General features: G+C 42.9%; 2 protein-coding genes across 2 annotated transcripts in view; one reads left to right on the forward strand and one right to left on the reverse strand.

Moving 5' to 3' along the window:
* Nucleotides 1-21,737, reverse strand: part of LOC138645807 (zinc finger protein 84-like) — an 82,523-nt gene that overhangs the window by 54,355 nt on the left and 6,431 nt on the right. The window lies entirely within an intron of this gene.
* On the forward strand, nucleotides 72-1,367 carry LOC138646126 (general transcription factor II-I repeat domain-containing protein 2A-like). The gene has a single exon (XM_069735590.1). The coding sequence runs from the start codon at nucleotides 72-74 to the stop codon at nucleotides 1,365-1,367; it is 1,296 nt and encodes a 431-aa protein (XP_069591691.1).

Genomic DNA, 21,737 nt, shown 5'->3' on the forward strand with positions numbered 1-21,737 from the left:
TTGATGAAACTACTGATGTCACATCACATGCTCAGTTGGCCATTATTGGTCGATATTCTGATGGTCTCACAATGAGAGAAGAGTTGATAAAGTTAGTATCAGTGCCAACAAGTACATCAGGAAGTGAAATATGTAAGGTTGTTATGCAAACATTCTGTGACCTAAGCATTGATATCTCTAAAGTTGTGTCAGTGACGACAGATGGGGCACCAAACATGGTGGGGAAAAAAGTCGGATTTGTTAAATTGTTTACGGAAGGTATTGGACATCCGATTGTGCCTTTTCATTGCATTATCCATCAGGAGGCTTTATGTGCCAAAGCAGGATTCACTGACTTAAACGACTTAATGTCAGTTGTTACAAAAATAGTTAATTTAATAGCTGCTCGCCCCCTTCACAAGCGAGAATTTTCTGCACTTTTACTGGAGGTTGATTCCACCTACAGTGGACTGCTGATGTACAATAATGTAAGATGGCTGAGCCGAGGCAAAGTTCTTGAGCGCTTTGTGGAGTGCTTTGAAGAAATTAAGGTATTTCTTGAGGATAAGGATCTGGGAAACTTTCCTCAGCTCTATGATTCTAAGTGGGTCAACAACCTGATGTTTTTTACAGATCTCTCTGTTCATATTAATGAACTGAACTTAAAGCTACAAGGTTTTGGCAAAAGTATTGACGTTATGTTTGGATACATAAAAGCTTTTGAAAGTAAACTTAAAATTTTCAAGCGAGATGTAGAAACTAAAACTTATAAGTATTTTCCTCGAGTAACAAAGTATTTTGAGAAGGCCAGTGCAGCTGTACAAAATAAAATGGAACCCTTGCATATAAAGTACCAGCATGTTTTAGACTCGTTACTTGACCAGTTCAGTGATAGATTTAATCAATTTAGAAGCCTAGAACAGACCATGAAAATAATTAAGTATCCTGATGTAGTAGTCTACAGTAGTTTGGAATTAAATGGTTTCCTCTGGATACAAATTGATGATTTGGAGATGCAACTTGCAGAATTTCAGGACAGCATCTGGGCTCAGGTGTTTGTTGACTTGAGGTCAAAGCTTGAGAATCTAGAAAGGTGCCGCTTGGAGAATCAAGAGGAGTGCCACTATGAACAGGAAATTTGGAGCGCCTGGAATAGGTTACCAGACACTTTTATCACCCTGAAAAATATAGCAATGGCTTTACTCACTATTTTTCCCTCTACCTACTTTTGTGAGACCTTATTCTCAGCATTAAATAATATCAAAACCAACAAAAGAAACAGATTGACAGATGAACTTAGTAGCGCTTGCTTGGGCTTGAAGTGTACAAAATACCAACCTTCAATTGAACATTTAGCTAATGAAATTCAGCAACAAAAAAGTCACTAAAAATCAGTGATGGCGAACCTGTGGCAGTCCAGCTGTTGCACAACTACAATTCCCATCATGCCTGGCCATTCAAAGCAAAAGCTTTGGCTGTGAAGACATGATGGGAATTGTAGTTTTGCAACAGCTGGAGTGCCACAGGTTCGCCATCACTGGAAGAATTCCCCCTCCCCCTCACTTATCTTAGTTCACGGCACCCCACACAAGTTAAATAATAGCAAGACCAACAAAAGAAACCAACTGACAGATGAACAAAGTCACTAAGCAGGTAAGTTAAATAATTATACATATTTGTTATTTAAACTATACATGTCGCAAAATTATGGTTTTTTTTTCTCAAGGTGACACACCACCCAAGTTATGTTCGGTTTTTTGGCGAATTTTGACACACCAAGCTCAAAAGGTTGCCCATCACTGGTCTAAACAGTGGAAACCCCCCAATTATAATTGAAACCCTAATCCAAACACACCCCTAACCCTAATTCCAACGGTAACCCTAACCACACCTCTAACCCAGACACACCCCTAACCCTAATCCCAACCCTATTCCCAACCGCAAATGTAATCCAAACCCTAACCCTAACTTTAGCCCCAACCCTAACTGTAGCCTTAACCCTAACTGTAGCCTTAACCCTAACTGTAGCCTTTATCCTAACTGTAGCCTTAACCCTAGCCCTAATCATAACCCTAGCCCTAACCCTAGCCCTAACCCTAATGGGAAAATGGAAATAAATACATTTTTTAATTTTTTTTATTTTTCCATAACGAAGGGGGTAATGAAGGGGGGTTTGATTTACTTTTATAGCGGGTTTTTTAGCGGATTTTTAGGATTGGCAGCCGTCACTCACTGAAAGACGCTTTTTATTGCAAAAAATATTTTTTGCGTTACCACATTTTGAGAGCTATAATTTTTCCACATTTGAGTCCACAGAGTCATGTGAGGTCTTGTTTTTTGCGGGACGAGTTGACGTTTTTATTGGTAACACTTTCGGCACGTGACATTTTTTGATCGCTTTTTATTCCGATTTTTGTGAGGCAGAATTAGCAAAAACCAGCTATTCATGAATTTCTTTTGGGGGAGGCGTTTATACCGTTCCGCGTTTGGTAAAATTGATAAAGCAGTTTTATTCTTCGGGTCAGTACGATTACAGCGACACCTCATTTATATTTTTTTTATGTTTTGCCGCTTTTATACGATAAAAACTATTTTATAGAAAAAATAATTATTTTTGCATCGCTTTATTCTGAGGACTATAACTGTTTTATTTTTTTGCTGATGTTGCTGTATGGCGGCTCGTTTTTTGCGGGACAAGATGACGCTTTCAGCGGTACCATGGTTATTTATATCTGTCTTTTTGATCGCGTGTTATTCCACTTTTTGTTCGGCGGTATGATAATAAAGCGTTGTTTTTTGCCTCGTTTTTTTTTTTTTTCTTACGGTGTTTACTGAAGGGGTTAACTAGTGGGCCAGTTTTATAGGTCGGGTCGTTACGGACACGGCGATACTAAATATGTGTACTTTTATTGTTTTTTTTTTATTATTTAGATAAAGAAATGTATTTATGGGAATAATATATATATTTTTTCATTATTTAGGATTTTTTTTTTTTTTTTTTTTACACACTTGTAAAAAAATTTTATGACTTTTTTACTTTGTCCCAGGGGGGGACAATACAGATCGGTGATCTGCCAGTTTGCACAGCACTCTGACAGATCACCGATCTGTCAAACAGCGCTGCAGCGTTACCAAGTGCCTGCTCTAAGCAGGCACTTGGTAAGCCACCTCCCTCCCTGCAGGACCCGGATCCGCGGCCATCTTGGATCCGGGATTTGCTGCAGGGAGGAAGGTAGGAGACCCCCGGAGCAACGCAATCACATCGCGTTGCTGCGGGGGTCTCAGGGAAGCACGCAGGGAGCCCCCTCCCTGCGTGATGCTTCCCTGCACCGCCGGCACATCGCGATCATGTTTGATCGCGGTGTGCCGGGGGTTAATGTGCCGGGGGCGGTCTGTAACCGCTCCTGGCACATAGTGCCGGATGTCAGCTGCGATAAGCAGCTGACACCCGGCCGCGATCGGCCCCGCTCCCCCCGTGAGCGCGGCCGATCGCCTATGACGTACTATTCCGTCCTTGGGAAGTAAAGCCCACCCCACATGGACGGAATAGTACGTCTAATGGCAGAAAGGGGTTAATAGCCTGGAGAGGCTCCATGGTTATTGGCCCCCCTGGCTACAAACATCTGCCCCCAGCCACCCCAGAAAAGGCACATCTGGAAGATGCGCCTATTCTGGCACTTGCCCTCTCTCTTCCCATTCCCCTGTAGCGGTGGGATATGGGGTAATGAAGGGTTAATGTCACTTTGCTATTGTTAGATGACATTAAGCCAGGTTAATAATGGAGAGGCGTCAATTATGACAACTATCCATTATTAATCCAATAGTACGAAATGGTTAAGAAAACACACACACACACACACACACACATTATTACAAAGTCCTTTAATGAAATAAATACACAGGTTGTTGTAATATTTTATTATACTGGCAATCCACCTGAAGACCCTCGTTCTGTAACAAAGGAAAAATAAAAAAACAAAAATAACCATGGACCCTCTCTAGGCTATTAATATCTGCTCTCAGTCACTGGCTTTACCGCTCTGGCGGAGAAAATTGCGCGGGAGTCCACGCCAATTTTTTCCGCGATTTAACCCTTAATTTTAGCAGCTACAGCGGCCAAATTTTGCACATACACACTACTAACATTAGTAGTGTGGAATATGCAAAAAAAAGGGGGATATGAGATGGTTTACTGTATGTAAACCATGTTTCATATCCTGTCGGGTTTGTGAAGGAAAAATAAAAAGTCGGCAATTGAATTACCGGCTTTTCTCTCTAACACCGCTGCGTATTTCTCGCAAGTCACACTGCTGGTCCGTGTGTAATCCATATTTTTCTCGCCCCCATAGACTTTCATTGGCGATTTTTTTGCGCAATACAGTGACAAACGCAGCATGCTGCGATTTTCTAAGGCCGTAGAAGACCGTATAATATGGATCCGTTAAATACGGCTGATAGGAGCTGCAAGCCTGCGAGAAAATATTGCAGTACGCATGCCATACGGATTACATACGGAGGATGCCATGCGCAAAATACGCTGACACACCCTGCCTACGGATGACATACGGATCACTATTTTGGGAACTTTTCTGCGTATTACGGCCGTAAAAAAAACGGACCGTATTTACATACGCTGAGTGTGACGCCGGCCTTATAATCATACTGCAGGAAAAAAGTTGAATAAAACGTGATCAGAAAGAGAAATATAAATAAAAATGGTATAGCTCAAAATGTCAACTGGTACTGCTAAAAACAAGCCATCAACAGCTTCATCAGCAGATAAAGAAAAAAGTTATAGCTCTCAGAATAAAGCGATGCAAAAATAATAATTTTCTCTATAAAAGTGTGTAAAAGTGTCAAAACATTAAAAAAATCTATGTAAATGTGGTATCGCTGTGTTGATATTGTTCCACTAAGGCTGGTTTTACATTTGCATTTGTGCCGCAATTTTCCGCATGCGTCATGTATTCCTATCTTAAACATTAGGGACGCATGTGTCTGCGCATTTTGCCGCGTTAGACGATGCATGCGTCGTTTCGTCGTCTGCGGTTTGGCACGGTAAACGCTACATGTAGTAATTTTAGAGGTGTCAATTTGCCGCCTAGAAACGTATGCGGTTGTTAGCGGCAGGAATGCGGCAAAAAAACACATTACAGTCTATGTGAACGCATGCTTTCTCAAGCACATGCGTTTGCGAACGCATGCGTTGCACCACAGGAAAACATGTCTAGACACTGTTTAGCCATCCCCCACATACAAACTGATAAAAGGAAGGAGTGGGCATTTGCAGATCACTACCCAGCAGACAGAGAAGCAGAGCAGACGCAGGCAAGAACCTTGGAGGAAACAAGACACTGAACAATGTGAGTATATCCTAGCCAATGTCTTTATTTTCTATTTTCTGTCTCTATATGTCCTAATTTCGAGAATATTTCTTTCTGCATGCATCAGAATGTCATCTTCTTCTGAGGAGGAGCAACGTCCTGGGCCTGCACAAGCCGAACATGTCAGTGAAGTGAGTACTCACCTCCTCTGATTGGCAAGTATTCACTGTCACATCTACACACATATGACAATTTTTTCCCCCCTTTTTTTAGAGCACTTCTTCCACTGCGGCAGAGGCTGAGCAGGAGCAGCGGGTTCACGGTCGGGTGGCAAGGTGGCAGCATGTACGTATACGTGGCTGACTGTTTATTGTATCCTCACTTTACTATTCTTGAATGTTCCTTTCTTTACTTTCCGCCTTCTTTACCTTTTTTTCTTGACTTTCAATATTCATGCCAGTTTTCTGTCTCTGTTTTCTTTCTTTTCCTTATGTTAATGTCTCCTACATTAATGTCTTTACTTATTTTTAAGGTTCCAGAACGGGATGAGGACCTCATTGAAAATGACCTCCTAATCTCCCTGGTCCATGAGCGGGTCCCGTTGTGGGACACCCGGGTTCCGCAGAACTCGGACAACGTGACAATCCGGCGGCTATGGAATGAGGTGGCCAAAGCGATGTGGGATGGCTGGGAGAATGCCCCGACTCAGGTCCGAAATGCATTTTGTAAGTATTGCAATGCAGTGTGCTGCAGCAGTGACCTTGGCCGGGATCACATAACTCTCAGGAGTTTCTCTCATCACACACAGTTGTGTGATCCCAGCCAAAAGTCCATTGTCTAACCATTCTTTTTTGTTTTTTCAACAGTGCTCAAAGTCAAAACACGTTCGCATTCGATGAAGGATCGCTTCAACAAGGACCTTCGTCAAGAGAGCCGAGTTCCCAGTGGTTCTGGAGCAAAGATCTGCAAATATAAATACCACCGCATCCTTGCATTTTTGACACCGGTCCTTGCCCAGAGAACGGAAGTATTTTTTGTGGTGTATTGGGTTGTCTTGTATTGCCTAATCTGTATTTTTCCACAGGAGTTGGCGCTTTACTATTGTAAATGTTTGGTACTAATGTTTTTTTTTCTTCTTTTTTCACAGCACGTGGAGCAGCACTCTTGAACCTGGTTCTGGAGCGGTCCTTCATCAGACAGCCACGGACCCGTTCCAGCCATCCAGCAGCGCTGCAGCAAATGGGCCTGCCACACAGACTGGAGACCAGGAAGCTGGTCCATCAGGTGTTCCCCTTTCCCAGTCTTCCCGGCAGCGGCAGAGGGCCTCAGACACGGCACTCATGCCCGAGTTTTTGCACTTGAGCTTGGTCTTTCATGAAGGACTCAAGGCAATGGGTGACCGACTGGATAGTGCCATAAACCATATGAATACACTTATCCAGGAGGGTACCAAAAGCCTTGACCAAGTGAAAGCCGACCTCCAGAGGCCAGCACATCATTTTTTTGTAATCAAATAGAAAAGGGCATGTCGGAACACCTTACTCCTGTTCTCCAGCTTAGTGTCATGCAGGCCTGCAATGCTGCTTACGTGCAGGCTATGCAGCAGAGTCAGTATTTTCAGCAGACAGTGGCGGCATATCCACCTGTGCCTACAATGTCACGCTTGACCTCAATGCCGAGCTCTGCTGCATACCACTTAATGGCCACCTCCATTCCAAGCACTGCCGGACAACACTACAGCACCACCACCATGCCAAGTGCTGTTGAACAGCCACCGCCACCACCATGACAACAGCTGCTCCTGCTTAGACATCCTCCACTGCCACCACCATGCAGCAGCAGCAGCACACGGATCAGGACAGGTCGATCACCATCACCAGGTCCCACCTGCAGCAGCAGCACCCAGATCCTGGTATGCTTTTCAGAACCAGCATGCAGCAGCACCCGGACCCTGGAATGGCTTTCACCACCAGCAGGATGCAGCTGCAGCACTCGGACCCTGGCATGGCCTTCCCCACCACCACAACCATGCAGTGGCACATGGACCCTGACAGGTCAGCCACCACGACCATGTCGCAACAAATGAGCCCACCAAGTTAGGCCTCTTTCACATGTCAGTGTCTCCGGTATGTGTACTGACAGTTTTCTCACGTACCGGAGACACTGACACACGTAGACTCATTCAAATGAATGGGTCTATGTACAGGTCTCCGTGTTTTCACGGACCGTGTGTCCGTGTTGAAAACACGGAGACATGTCCGCTTATCTCTGGCAGCACGTACTGCAATACGTCCCGCACACGTGCACACGGAGAATAGTGTGCACTCTCCTCCATGTTCACGTACCGCCCGCAGCAGAGACAGTGCTACAGTAAGCGCTGTCCCCCCTGCGTGTGGTGCTGAAGGCGGCATTCATCCCTTCTCCCTGCAGCGCTGCATGCTGGAGAGAAGGGATGAAAAATCAAGTTTTTTTTTAAAAAAAAATAAAGTTTGGGGGGTCACCTCCTGCCTCCCATCCCCCGTGCGCCCGCCAGCTTGCCGAGAAATACTCACCCAGCTCCTGCGATGTCTCCTCTCAGCGCCGGCACTGGCAGCCTGTCCTGTGTGAGCGGTCACGTGGTACCACTCATTACAGTGCTGAATATGCGCATAGGAGACATCGCAGGAGCTGGGTGAGTATTTCTCGGCAAGCGGGAGGGCGCACGGGGAATGGGAGGCGGGAGGTGACCTCCCAAACTTTATTTTAAACAAAAAAAAATGGACACGGATAACTCCAGTACCGTTTTCTCCGGTACCAGAATTATCTGGACGTGTGAAACTGGCCTTAGTCAGGCCTCACAGCTACAAACCCCACAGTTCCGTCACTCTACCCCAAGCAGGTGCAGTTAATTTTTTGTTAAAAATAAATGTTAATGTTTTTTGCCCCCAAAAATGTTTGATTATTTGTGTATTTTGCCGCCAGCAGCACACATCGTGCGCTTAATAAACACACTGTGCCGTACACTTTGTTTTTTTTGCCACCTCATAGCTCCAGTAATTATTAAGTACAAAACTGCATCTTTGTGTGTTTGGTATGGAGCTATGAGTTGTCAAAAAATATTACTACTTGTATTTTCTCCATAATCTATTCAGTCTGCTTAATCTGTGTCGCAGACTGAACAAACAATGGCGGTAATACAAAGCAGAACAATACTCAACAGGTCATGTGTCAAAAAACTCATTAGTTATGACACCTGACCTGGTGCCTAGTATAATCTCCATTTTCGCTTCAGTCTACGTAATTTTTTCAAACAAACTGAATAGACAATGGAGGTCATACAATGAATATATATACTCACCTGGACAGGTGTCAGAAATTGTGAATTCATGAGGCTGGGTTTTGTGCTCATGAAGTCATTATTTTTTACACATGACTTGATAAGTATAGATCTGCTTTGTATTATACCTCCATCGTGTCTTCAGTCTGCGTCCAATAGATACTGCAGAACAGAATCAGGATGTAATGAGGTTCCACTAGCAACCTAAGTGGTTTTTTTGAGGAAATACATAGGAGACTAGGTAAAGATATCAAAACACGTAGTTTATTAACAAAAATATTAGGAACATTTAAAACATAACCTCTACAGACCCAAACCCAACAGCACATTTTACACAATATTGTCTTGCCATGCCACACGTCCAATATCAGAATCAAACTGGGCAGCAAATTGGTCCCACATGTCGCCAACTTCAACAGTTGACCGCAGCGGGTGATGCTGGTAATCTGGCAATGGGTTTGCAACTGGTTCATCAAGTTCAATGTTGGGTCACTCCTTAGCCATTATGAAATTATGGAGAACCACACAGGCTTTGACCACCTCATCGACTGTCTCCATTTTTTAGATTAATTGCTGTCCCAAGTATGCGTCATTTTGAGACAAGAATCCCAAAGGTACACTCTACTGTTTTTCGGGCTCTGGTCAGTCTGTAGTTATAAATCCTTTTAATGTGGTTCAAGTCCCGACTGGAATATGGCTTCAGTAGGTTTTCACACATCTGAAAGGCCTCATCCCCAACCATTGAGTATTGGGGAGAGGTCATGGCAGTGGAAAATTAACATTTTTGCCATACACGTCGGCCGATATCAGAGTTCTTGTAAGTCTGGGAGTCATTGCCACGGCCAAAAAAGCTCCAATGTCCAAGGCGATGAAGCGACAGTCCGCATCTGCTATTGCCATAAGCACAACAGAAAAATATTTTTTGTAGTTAAAGTACTCTGATCCCGTTCTGGCAGGTTTGATAATTTGTATGTGCTTTCCATCCACCGCACCCAAAGGCCGGCGTCACACTTGCGAGTTTTACGGACGTAAGAGCGCAGAAACTACATCCGTAAAACTCGCAAAAAATACGGCACAATTATTCTCTATGCCCCTGCTCCTATCTGCCGTATTTTACTGATCAGTATTATACGGCTTTCTACGGCCGTACAAAATCGCAGCATGCTGCGTTTGTCACCGTACTGCGCAAGAAATACACCAATGAAAGTCTATGGAAGCGTGAAAAATACGGATTACACACGGACAAGCAGTGTGACTTGCGAGAAATACGCAGCGCTGTTAGAGAGAAAAGCCGGTAATTCAGTGCGGTGTACAGTAAAATCACACTGACAGCTTACAGTAGAATAGGTAGAATAAATGTGTACACATAGAATAGGTATATATATATATATATATATATATATATGTCAGTGAGACACATATATGTATATATATTAATATTTATTCCAGCGCTATACAGCTTGAAAGCCGGTAATTCAATTACCGGCTTTTTCTTTCTCCTTCCTAAAACCCGACATGATTTGAGACATGGTTTACATACAGTAAACCATGTCTTCTCTCCATTTTTTTGCAGATTCCACACTACTAATGTCAGTAGTGTGTATCTGCAAAATTTGGCCGTTCTAGCTCTTAAAATAAAGGGTTAAATGGCGGAAAAAATTGGCGTGGGCTCCCGCGCAATTTTCTCCGCCAGAGTAGTAAAGCCAGTGACTGAGGGCAGATATTAATAGCCTGGAGAGGGTCCACGGTTATTGGCCCCCCCTGGCTAAAAATATCTGCCCCCAGCCACCCCAGAACAGGCACATCTGGAAGATGCGCCTATTCTGGCACTTGGCCACTCTCTTCCCATTCCCGTGTAGCAGTGGGATATGGGGTAATGAAGGGTTAATGCCACCTTGCTATTGTAAGGTGACATTAAGCCTAATTAATAATGGAGAGGCGTCAATTATGACACCTATCCATTATTAATCCAATTGTAGTAAAGGGTTAAATAAAACACAAACACATTATTTAAAATTATTTTAATGAAATAAAAACAATGGTTGTTGGAGTATTTTATTCTACGCCCAATCCAGTCACTGAAGACCCTCGTTCTGTGAAAGAAAAAACATAATAAACCAACAATATACTTACCCTCCGCAGATCTGTAACGTCCAACGATGTAAATCCTTCTGAAGGGGTTAAAACATTTTGCCGCAAGGAGCTTTGCTAATGCAATGCTACTCCTCGCTGCAAAACCCCGGGGAATGAGTCTAAATATAGATCAATGATCTATATTTAGCTTCATTTGCGGTGAGGCGCCCTCTGCTGGATGTTCATAGATCGTGGGAACTTACCTAGAAAGCTCCCAGACTTTATATATATATATAGACAGTATATATATATTTTCTTTTCTTTTTGGGACACATGGATCACTTCTATAGCGGTATGTTGGTTTTGCAAGCCTGCGAGAAAACCACGCAGTACGGATGCCATACGGATTACATACGGAGGATGCCATGCGCAAAAAACGCTGACACACCCTGCCTACGGAGGAGCTACGGACCACTATTTTCGGGACTTTTCAGCGTATTACGGCCGTAATATACGGACCGTATTGTTTTACGCTGTGTGTGACGCCGGCCAAACAGTTAGGGAACTCACACACACTCCAGAATTTCTCTGCAATTTCCATCCACATGTCCTTGGTGGGTAGGGGTATAAATTCATCCCGGAGAATGTTCAACAAAGCCGGCAGGTGTCCAAAACTATTCCAGACAGGGTGGAAATTTCAAGCTGGTACCGGAAGTGGAGGGATGATAAGCTCTCTCCGGTTGCCAGAAATCTGAAATAAAATAAAAAAATAAAATTACAATCAATTCTATTTATGGTGGTGTTCTGCTAAATACATACAGGTCCTTCTCAAAAAATTAGCATATAGTGTTAAATTTCATTATTTACCATAATGTAATGATTACAATTAAACTTTCATATATTATAGATTCATTATCCACCAACTGAAATTTGTCAGGTCTTTTATTGTTTTAATACTGATGATTTTGGCATACAACTCCTGATAACCCAAAAAACCTGTCTCAATAAATTAGCATATCAAGAAAAGGTTCTCTAAACGACCTATTACCCTAATCTTCTGAATCAACTAATTAACTCTAAACACATGCAAAAGATACCTGAGGCTTATATAAACTCCCTGCCGGGTTCATTACTCAAAACCTCCATCATGGGTAAGACTAGCGACCTGACAGATGTCAAGAAGGCCATCATTGACACCCTCAAGCAAGAGGGTAAGACCCAGAAAGAAATTTCTCAACAAATAGGCTGTTCCCAGAGTGCTGTATCAAGGCACCTCAATGGTAAGTCTGTTGGAAGGAAACAATGTGGCAGAAAACGCTGTACAACGAGAAGAGGAGACCGGACCCTGAGGAAGATTGTGGAGAAGGACCGATTCCAGACCTTGGGGAACCTGAGGAAGCAGTGGACTGAGTCTGGTGTGGAAACATCCAGAGCCACCGTGCACAGGCGTGTGCAGGAAATGGGCTACAGGTGCCACATTCCCCAGGTAAAGCCACTTTTGAACCATAAACAGCGGCAGAAGCGCCTGACCTGGGCTACAGAGAAGCAGCACTGGACTGTTGCTAAGTGGTCCCAAGTACTTTTTTCTGATTAAAGCAAATTTTGCATGTCATTCGGAAATCAAGGTGCCAGAGTCTGGAGGAAGACTGGGGAGAAGGAAATGCCAAAATGCCTGAAGTCCAGTGTCAAGTACCCACAGTCAGTGATGGTGTGGGGTTCCATGTCAGCTGCTGGTGTTGGCCCACTGTGTTTCATCAAGGGCAGGGTCAATGCTTTATGGTGATGAAGATTTCATTTTTTCAGCACGACCTGGCACCTGCTCACAGTGCCAAAACCACTGGTAAATGGTTTACTGACCATGGTATTACTGTGCTCAATTGGCCTGCCAACTCTCCTGACCTGAACCCCATAGAGAATCTGTGGGCTATTGTGAAGAGAAAGTTGAGAGACGCAAGACCCAACACTCTGGTTGAGCTTAAGGCCGCTATTGAAGCATCCTGGGCCTCCATAACATCTCAGCAGTGTCACAGGCTGATTGCCTCCATGCCACGCCGCATTGAAGCAGTCATTTCTGCCAAAGGATTCCCGACCAAGTATTGAGTGCATAACTGAACATTATTGTTTGATGGTTTTTTTGTTTGTTATTAAAAAACACTTTTATTTGATTGGATGGGTGAAATATGCTAATTTATTGAGACAGGTTTTTTGGGTTATCAGGAGTTGTATGCCAAAATCATCAGTATTAAAACAATAAAAGACCTGACAAATTTCAGTTGGTGGATAATGAATCTATAATATATGAAAGTTTAATTGTAATCATTACATTATGGTAAATAATGAAATTTAACACTATATGCTAATTTTTTGAGAAGGACCTGTAAAGGAAAATACAAAGAATACATGGCAGACCAACAATAATTATGAATGGCATTTGTTTAGAATTATTACGTACCTTAATGTAACCAGGAGACGTTCCTCTGCAGGAATCGCTCTATGGAGCTGGGTGTCCTGTATCCAGATAGCTACTTGTACATGACCAAGCAAATCCCGAAAAGAGTCTTGAGACATCCTGGTATATTCCGGGAATTTGTCCGGGTTGATATTAAGCTCGCCATATAGAATGTGATAGGCTCGACGGCTCTCCAGGAGTTCAATAATGGGGTGTCTCCAAAAACACCTAGGCCGTGTCCTTCTTTGTCGTTCTCTATTTCTTTGTTGCTCCCAAGCAAACGCACAGGCAAGAAACAGCTTGATGCTTAAATCCAGGTTGAAATAAAAGCTCTCCATGCGAAGATCCATCATGACACAGGATACAGTAGCAAACTGTGAAGATTTCAGAAGTCCATGGGTCTATATAAAGATATCCCATAATACACGCCCACTGTAGTCCCATTGGTGGTGTCTGTTTATCTAGATTTTTCTCCTGTTAAATTTTCCACCATGCGTACAGAAAACGCAAACGCATGCAAAACGCATGGAAAAGTGTGAAAACGCCGCGTTTTTTAAACGCATGCATTAACGTATGCGTCTAAAAAACCGCTGCGCTTGTACGCGTTTCCATGCGCTTTTTCCTGCATTTGCGGTTGCAGATTAAACGCTGCGCATTCTAACGCAAATGTGAAACTAGCCTAAGGTATGACTCTTAATTGTCTGAGGGCAAATTTTAGGGAGAGGTTTTACGTGCAAGGAGAAATACACCAGACAGCTAGGTTGTGTTTAAAAGGATTTCTGCTTTATTGCTGGAAATACAGGGTACTTCTAGAGAAAGCAAGGTGCATTTCAGCATATTATTTCATAGCCTTAGTTTATGTGCACACGCTGCGGATTTTGCTTTCGGATACGCAGCGTTTCCGCAGCTGCGGATCCGCAGAAGTTTCCCATGCGTTTACAGTATAATGTAAACCTATGGGAAACGAAATCCGCAGTGCACATGCTGCGGAAAAAAACTTGTGGAAACGCAGCGGTTTACATTCCGCAGCATGTCAATTCTTTGTGCGGATTCCGCTGCGGGTTTACACCTGCTCCAATAGAAAACTGCAGGTGTAAACCCGCAGCGGAATCCGCAATAGAAACCGCGATAAATCCGCATTAAAACCGCAGCAGTTTTGCACTGCCGTTTTCCAAAATCCGCTGCGGAAAAATCCGCAGCCCTCACAGATACGTGTGCACATACCCTTATAGCCAGAGATTGATTCTAGGTGTGGGTGTTGATAACTTTCTGGCATAGGAAAGTTTTCCATTTGTTCTTGATAAGCTTAGATTAGTTGTGTTAACAAAGGTTAATGCATTGACAGGCACAGCAAAGTCTACTGAAGATTACTGCTTTGGCAGACATAATTTAAGAGACACATCAGCATTCCATTTTAATACATACTAAAAGCGTCCATATTGTATGTCAGTGTCCAAGTTATGAAGATATACAAATCATAGATGCATAGATGCTTACATATGAATATATGTAAGCGTCTATGAATCTATGATTAGTATATCTTCATAACTAAATATCGATTTCATATCCTTAACAGCTGTAATTGTACTGACCCAAATAATACAGTTGACTTAGCAATTTTACCATATTGTAAATTGCATAAAAAAGGCCAAAAAACTATTCTTGAATTGCTGAGATTTGTTCATTCTGCCTCCACAAAAATCAGAATAGAAAGCGATCAAAAACTATAATTTGACTGAAAATACCAATAAAAATGTCAATTCATCCTGTAAAAAACAAACCCCCACATGATTGTTGTCTGCTGAAATGTGGAAAAAAAATAGCTATCAAAATATGGCGATGCATAGTTTTTGCAATAAAAAGCACCTTTTAGTGCATGACATCAGCCAAACATAAAAACCTGATATAAATCTGGCATAGCTGTCATCACATCATCATCCTGTAGAATGTAAGCCCTTAAGGGCAGGGTCCTCTTCCCTCTGTATCAGTCTGTTATTGTTAGTTTGTTTACTGCAAGTGATATCTGTAATTTGTATGTAACCCCTTCTCATGTACAACACCATGAAATAAATGGTGCTATATAAATAATATTAATAACAATAATAATAATCACACCGACCTAAAGAATAAAGTCTTCTTATCACTTATACTGCATGAGGAATGGCGTTAAAAATAAATAAAACCAGTTCTTCACCTGTTGATGATTTGTTTATTCTGCCTCCCAAAGATCACAGTAAGGCTCGGCTCATATTTATCCTCTGCGCTGAGCGCATACACCAGGGTTTCCGTGTTTATCCTCTGAAATATGCAATTAAGTTGGAATCCCCAACAGAAGATCTATATGCATAATTGTCTAAAGGGTACTTCCGTCTGTTTGTCTGTCTGTCTGTAACGGAAATCCAGTGTTGCTGATTGGTTGCGGCCAGATGGCCGCGACCAATCAGCGACGGGCACAGTCTGGGCACAAATTCGCCCTTCCCTACTCCCCTCCAGTCACTGCCTCCTCCCTACTCCCCAGTCAGTGCCCCCATAGCGGTTTAGCAGTCCGTTAAACGGACTGCATTACACCACGGCATAACGCGGTGTAACGCAGTCTATCAATGCTGCTATTAACCCTGTGTGACCAACTTTTTACTATTGATGCTGCCTATGCAGCATCAATAGTAAACAGATCTAATGTTAAAAATGATTTTAAAAAAATCATTATATTCTCACCTTCCGACGCCTTTGCCGCTCCTCGCGACACTCAGGTCCCAAGAATGCATTGCGGCAATGACGTAGCGGTCTCGTAAGACCACTATATCATCACGTGTTATTGCCGCAATGCATTCTTGGGACCGGAGCGTCGTGAGGAGCATCGCTAAACACCTGGGCTGGATCCGGGAGCCGCTGGAAGGTGAGTATATAACTATTTTTTATTTTAATTCTTTATTTAACAGAGATATGTTGCCCACATTGCTATATACTACGTGGGCTGTGTTATATACTGCATGGGCTGTGTTATGTACTGTGTGGGCTGTGTTATATACTGCGTGGGCTGTGTTATATCCTGCGTGGGCTGTGCTATATACTTCGTCACTGTGCTATATACTACATGGCTGTGCTATATACTACGTGGCTGTGCAATATACTACGTGGCTGTGCAATATACTGCATGGGCTGTGCTATATACTACGTGGCTGTGTTATATACTGCGTGGCCTGTATTATATACTACGTGGGCTGTGTTATATACTATGTGGCTGTGTTATATACTACGTGGCTGTGTTATATACTATGTGGCTGTGCTATATACTACGTGGCTGTGCTATATACTACGTTGCTGGGCAATATACTACATGGCTGTGCTATATACTACGTGGCTGTGTTATATACTACGTGGGCTGTGTTATATACTGCGTGGGCTGTGCTATATACTACTTTATATATTCTAGAATACCTGATGCGTATTGGGGCACCATCTAGTTCTCTATAATGAGGCAGATGGAGACATTGTGGACGCTGTTTGGCCTATGATCTGGCAGTGTCCATCTTTTTAGGCGTGCAAAAAAGAACTCAGCGTAGAGCCCCGGATAAATGTGATCCCAAAAGTTATGTAAAATGTTCCCAATAAAGTTTCAACTCAATCCACAAAAAAAGCAAGTCACCACTCAGGTCCGTCATCTGTCAATGGAATTATAGGGGGCTTCCACGTTACCAGTAGCACAAAGGTTCTGGGAAAGCAAAATGGCTCCTCACTCCCCCATAAGAAATTTGGCGAATTCTGTGCTTTCGAATCCAAATGAGCCCTACATTGTGCGTAAACCACATTTAGGCTATGTGCCCGCGTTGCGGATTCGTGTGCGAAGAAATTTTCGCACCGTTTTTGAAAACGTACTGCGTTTTACCTGCGGATTACCCACGGATTTACTGCGGATTTCCTGCGGTTTTTGTGCCGATTTCACCTGCGGTTTTACACCTGTGGATTCCTATTGAGGAGCAGGTGTAAAATGCTGCGGAATCCGCACAAAGAATTGACATGCTGCGGAAAATACATTACAGTGTTTCCGTGCAATATTTTCCGCAGCATGGACACTGCAGATTTGGTTTTCCATAGGTTTCCATGATACTGTGCAACACATGGAAAACTGCTGCAAATCCGCAGCGGCCGATTCGCTGCGGATCCGTAGCAAAATTCGTAACGTCTGCACATAGCCTTAGTATCCAGATGTTTGGCAGGAATATAATTTTCAAAATGGGATCACTTGAGGGGGGAATTCTGCCCCTCTAGAACTTAAGAGATCTGTATATGGAGTCAGCAAACTATTTAGGGAAATCTGCGTTCCAGGAGGCAAATAGTGCTCTGTCCCTCTCGAGTCTCGCAATGTGTCTAAGCAGTACTGCACAGCCACATATGGGGTATTTCTACATTTCGCAGAAATCGTGGGACGCATTTTGGTGATATTTGTACCCTTTTACCCATGTGAAAATGTAAAATCTAGGGCTATAACAAATTTTTTGTGGTAAAAATGTAATTATTTTTTCTTCATTGCCCAATGGTATAAAACTATGTGACCCACCTATTGGTTTAATATGATCTCTTCACCTTTAAATGAATTAATCGAGAAGTTTCATTTGTAAAATGGCGTCACTTATGATGGGGTTCTGCTGTTCCTGCACCTCATCGGCTTTCCCAGTGGGTCATGGCACCCTCAAACCATAACAATAAAATCTGCACAATAATATGGCGCTCCTTCCCTTTTGAGCTTTAAACGCAACCACAGATGTACCAACCACTTTCACCAGTGATAACTCAGTAGAACCAACAATATTGGAGTAATTGTATTAAATATCATATGCCAGTGATTGGTGCTCTATGGAGAAAAGGTGTGGGAAGACCACTTGTATAAGGGGAAAAGGGCAACCACAACCAATATACAGAAATATCCAGGAAAACCACCAAGCAAGAAATAGATATCAAATGCCTTTATTATATATGATTGGCAAATTAAGTATAACAAATTGTGCGCACAACAGGACAAAAATAATTTTTTCCAATTGATTGAAATAAATATTAAAAATAAATGGTAGAGGCTGGCCCAGTTTATGTTTATATATATCTACACAAAGGTAGTGCGTCCCTCTCATAGGGTGTAAAAATAAAACAACCACAAAAAAAATATCAAAATAATAAATAATAACCATGAGATGATATTTTTATCACATATGCAGTGTAACATATATTAGTGTTTATTGCTATAATCAATAAGAATAATTGATAATAATCATAACCCTCGTATGGATATAAAGTGCAATGGTATGTGTGCAAACTGCAATATATAATGTGCAAAGTGGCAAGTGCCGAGAAATGCCTTATATGTCAGCCTATGTGTAGTTCAGCACAGCATATCTGTGTGTCCACATATGCAACAATGTGAAGTGCAAAGTGCAGAGTGCTGCCCGCCGTAAGAATACAGTAGGAGTCCCACAAAAAACCACCAAACTAAAGTGCACAGTGCAAATAATAGAGAGATACGCGCAATCTACCTTAATGTCAGGGTCAGCGACGTCCCGAAAGAGCGCACCCCGACGCGCGTTTCGGATCTTAATCCTTCGTCAAATTGTGAAATTTTCAAAATTTTTGCCAAATTTCACATTTTTTCACAAATAAACGCAAGTCATTTTGAAGAAATGTTAGCACTACCATGAAGGACAATGTGTCACAAAAACAGGATCAGAATCAGCAGGCTCCGCTGAAGAGTTCCAGAGTTATTACCTCAAAGTGACAGTGGTCAGATTTAAAAAATGAGGCCCGGTTATTAACCTACAAAGTGGCGTAGTCCTTTAGGGGTTAAAGGTGTCTAAGCTGATTCATTGTACCTGAGTGAGGAGAGATCCCCACTGGAGGATGAGGTGGATGTGTCGGTGTAGGTGGAAGAGGTGGAGGAGGAGGAAGCTGTTGTGAATTCTGTGGCTGAGTTCACTTCTGTGGTCACAAGTGGTATTGCAGTCTCTGGGCTTCCTCCCTCAGGTGTTTTGGTGAGCTCGTTGGCTGCCTTGCTATTTAGCTCCACCTGAGTCTGTCTTCCTTGCTCCTTGTCAATGTTCCAGTGTTGGATCTGAGCTACTGCATCTTTCCTTGGGCCTGCTGCTCTGCTAGATAAGTGCTTCTAGTTTGTTTTCTGTTTTTTCTGTCCAGCTTGCTATTAACTTTTGCTGGAAGCTCTGAGAAGCAAAGGGGTGCACCGCCGTGCTGTTAGTTCGGCACGGTGGGTCTTTTTTGCCCCTTTGCGTGGTTTTCGTTTTAGGGTTTTTTGTAGACTGCATAGTTCTCTTTGCTATCCTCGCTCTGTCTAGAATATCGGGCCTCACTTTGCTGAATCTATTTCATTCCTACGTTTGTCTTTTCATCTTGCTAACAGTCATTATATGTGGGGGCTGCCTATTCCTTTGGGGTATTTCTCTGAGGTAAGTCAGGCTTGTATTTCTATCTTCAGGCTAGTCAGCTCCTCAGGCAGTGCCGAGTTGCATAGGTAGTTGATAGGCGCAATCCACTGCTGCTTCCAGTTGTGTGAGGATAGATCAGGTACTGCAGTCTACAGAGATTCCACGTCTCAGAGCTCATCCTATTGTTTTGGGTTATTGCCAGATCTCTGTATGTGCGCTGATTACTGCACGCTGTGTTGCCTGATTGCCAGCCATAACAGTACAAGGAGCCTTTCAATGATTTCCAATAGAGGGAAAAAAGAAATCCTGACATCATTTTTTTTTCTTAGCTCTGTCTTCAGTCTTTTTTTTCCCCTAGACATTAGAGTGCTTCAGGACACAGCTGTGGACATGGATATTCAGGCTCTGTGCTCCTCAATGGATAATCTCGTTGTAAATGTACAAAAGATTCAAGATACTATTGATCAGAAATCGATGCTAGAACCAAGAATTCCGATTCCTGATTTGTTTTTTGGTGACAGAACTAAGTTCCTGAGCTTCAGAAATAATTGTAAGCTATTTTTGGCCTTGAAACCTCATTCTTCTGGTAATCCTATTCAACAGGTTTTGATTATTATTTCTTTTTTGCGCGGCGACCCACAGGACTGGGCGTTTTCTCTTGCACCAGGAGATTCTGCATTGAGTAATGTTGATGCATTTTTCCAGGCGCTGGGATTGCTTTACGATGAGCCTAATTCAGTGGATCAAGCTGAGAAAAATCTGCTGGCTTTATGCCAGGGTCAGGATGATGTAGAAGTATATTGTCAGAAATTTAGAAAATGGTCAGTACTCACTCTGTGGAATGAATCTGCACTAGCGGCTTTGTTCAGAAAGGGTCTCTCTGAAGCTCTTAAGGATGTAATGGTGGGATTTCCTATGCCTGCTGGTTTGAATGAGTCTATGTCCTTGGCCATTCAGATCGGTCGTCGCTTGCGCGAGCGTAAATCTGTGCACCATCTGGCGGTATTGTCTGAGAGTAAGCCTGAGCCTATGCAGTGCGACAGGACTATGACTAAAGTAGAGCGGCACAAACACAGACGTCTGAACAGACTGTGTTTCTATTGTGGTGATTCTACTCATGCTATTTCTAATTGTCCTAAACGCACTAGGCGGTTCGATAGCTCTGCCGTTATTGGTACTGTACAGTCCAAATTCCTTTTGTCCATTACCTTAATGTGCTCTTTGTCATCATATTCTGTCATGGCGTTTGTGGATTCAGGCGCTGCCCTGAATCTGATGGATTTGGATTATGCTAAACGTTGTGGATTTTTCTTGGAGCCTTTGCGGTGTCCTATTCCGTTGAGAGGAATTGATGCTACACCTCTGGCCAAGAATAAGCCTCAGTACTGGGCCCAGCTGACCATGTGCATGGCTCCTGCACATCAGGAAGTTATTCGCTTTTTGGTACTGCATAATTTGCATGATGTGGTCGTGTTGGGGTTGCCATGGCTACAAACCCATAATCCAGTATTGGATTGGAACTCTATGTCGGTAACCAGCTGGGGTTGTCAGGGAGTACATGGTGATGTTCCATTTTTGTCTATTTCGTCATCCATTCCTTCTGACATCCCAGAGTTCTTGTCGGACTTTCAGGATGTATTTGAAGAGTCCAAGTCTGATGCCCTTCCTCCGCATAGGAATTGTGATTGTGCTATCGATTTGATTCCTGGTAGTAAATTCCCTAAGGGTCGTTTATTTAATTTGTCCGTACCTGAACACACCGCTATGCGCAGTTATGTGAAGGAGTCCCTGGAGAAGGGACATATTCGCCCATCGTCGTCACCATTGGGAGCAGGGTTCTTTTTTGTAGCCAAGAAGGATGGTTCGCTAAGACCGTGTATTGATTACCGCCTTCTTAATAAGATCACTGTTAAGTTTCAGTATCCCTTGCCATTGATTTCTGACTTGTTTGCTCGGATTAAGGGGGCTAGTTGGTTTACTAAGATTGATCTTCGTGGTGCGTATAATCTGGTGAGAATCAGGCAGGGAGATGAATGGAAAACGGCATTTAATACGCCCGAGGGTCATTTTGAGTATCTGGTGATGCCGTTCGGACTTGCCAATGCTCCATCTGTTTTTCAGTCTTTTATGCATGACATTTTCCGTGAGTATCTGGATAAATTCTTGATTGT

This window comes from Ranitomeya imitator, chromosome 7 (assembly GCF_032444005.1).
Source record: "Ranitomeya imitator isolate aRanImi1 chromosome 7, aRanImi1.pri, whole genome shotgun sequence".
Classification (NCBI taxonomy): Eukaryota; Metazoa; Chordata; class Amphibia; order Anura; family Dendrobatidae; genus Ranitomeya; species Ranitomeya imitator.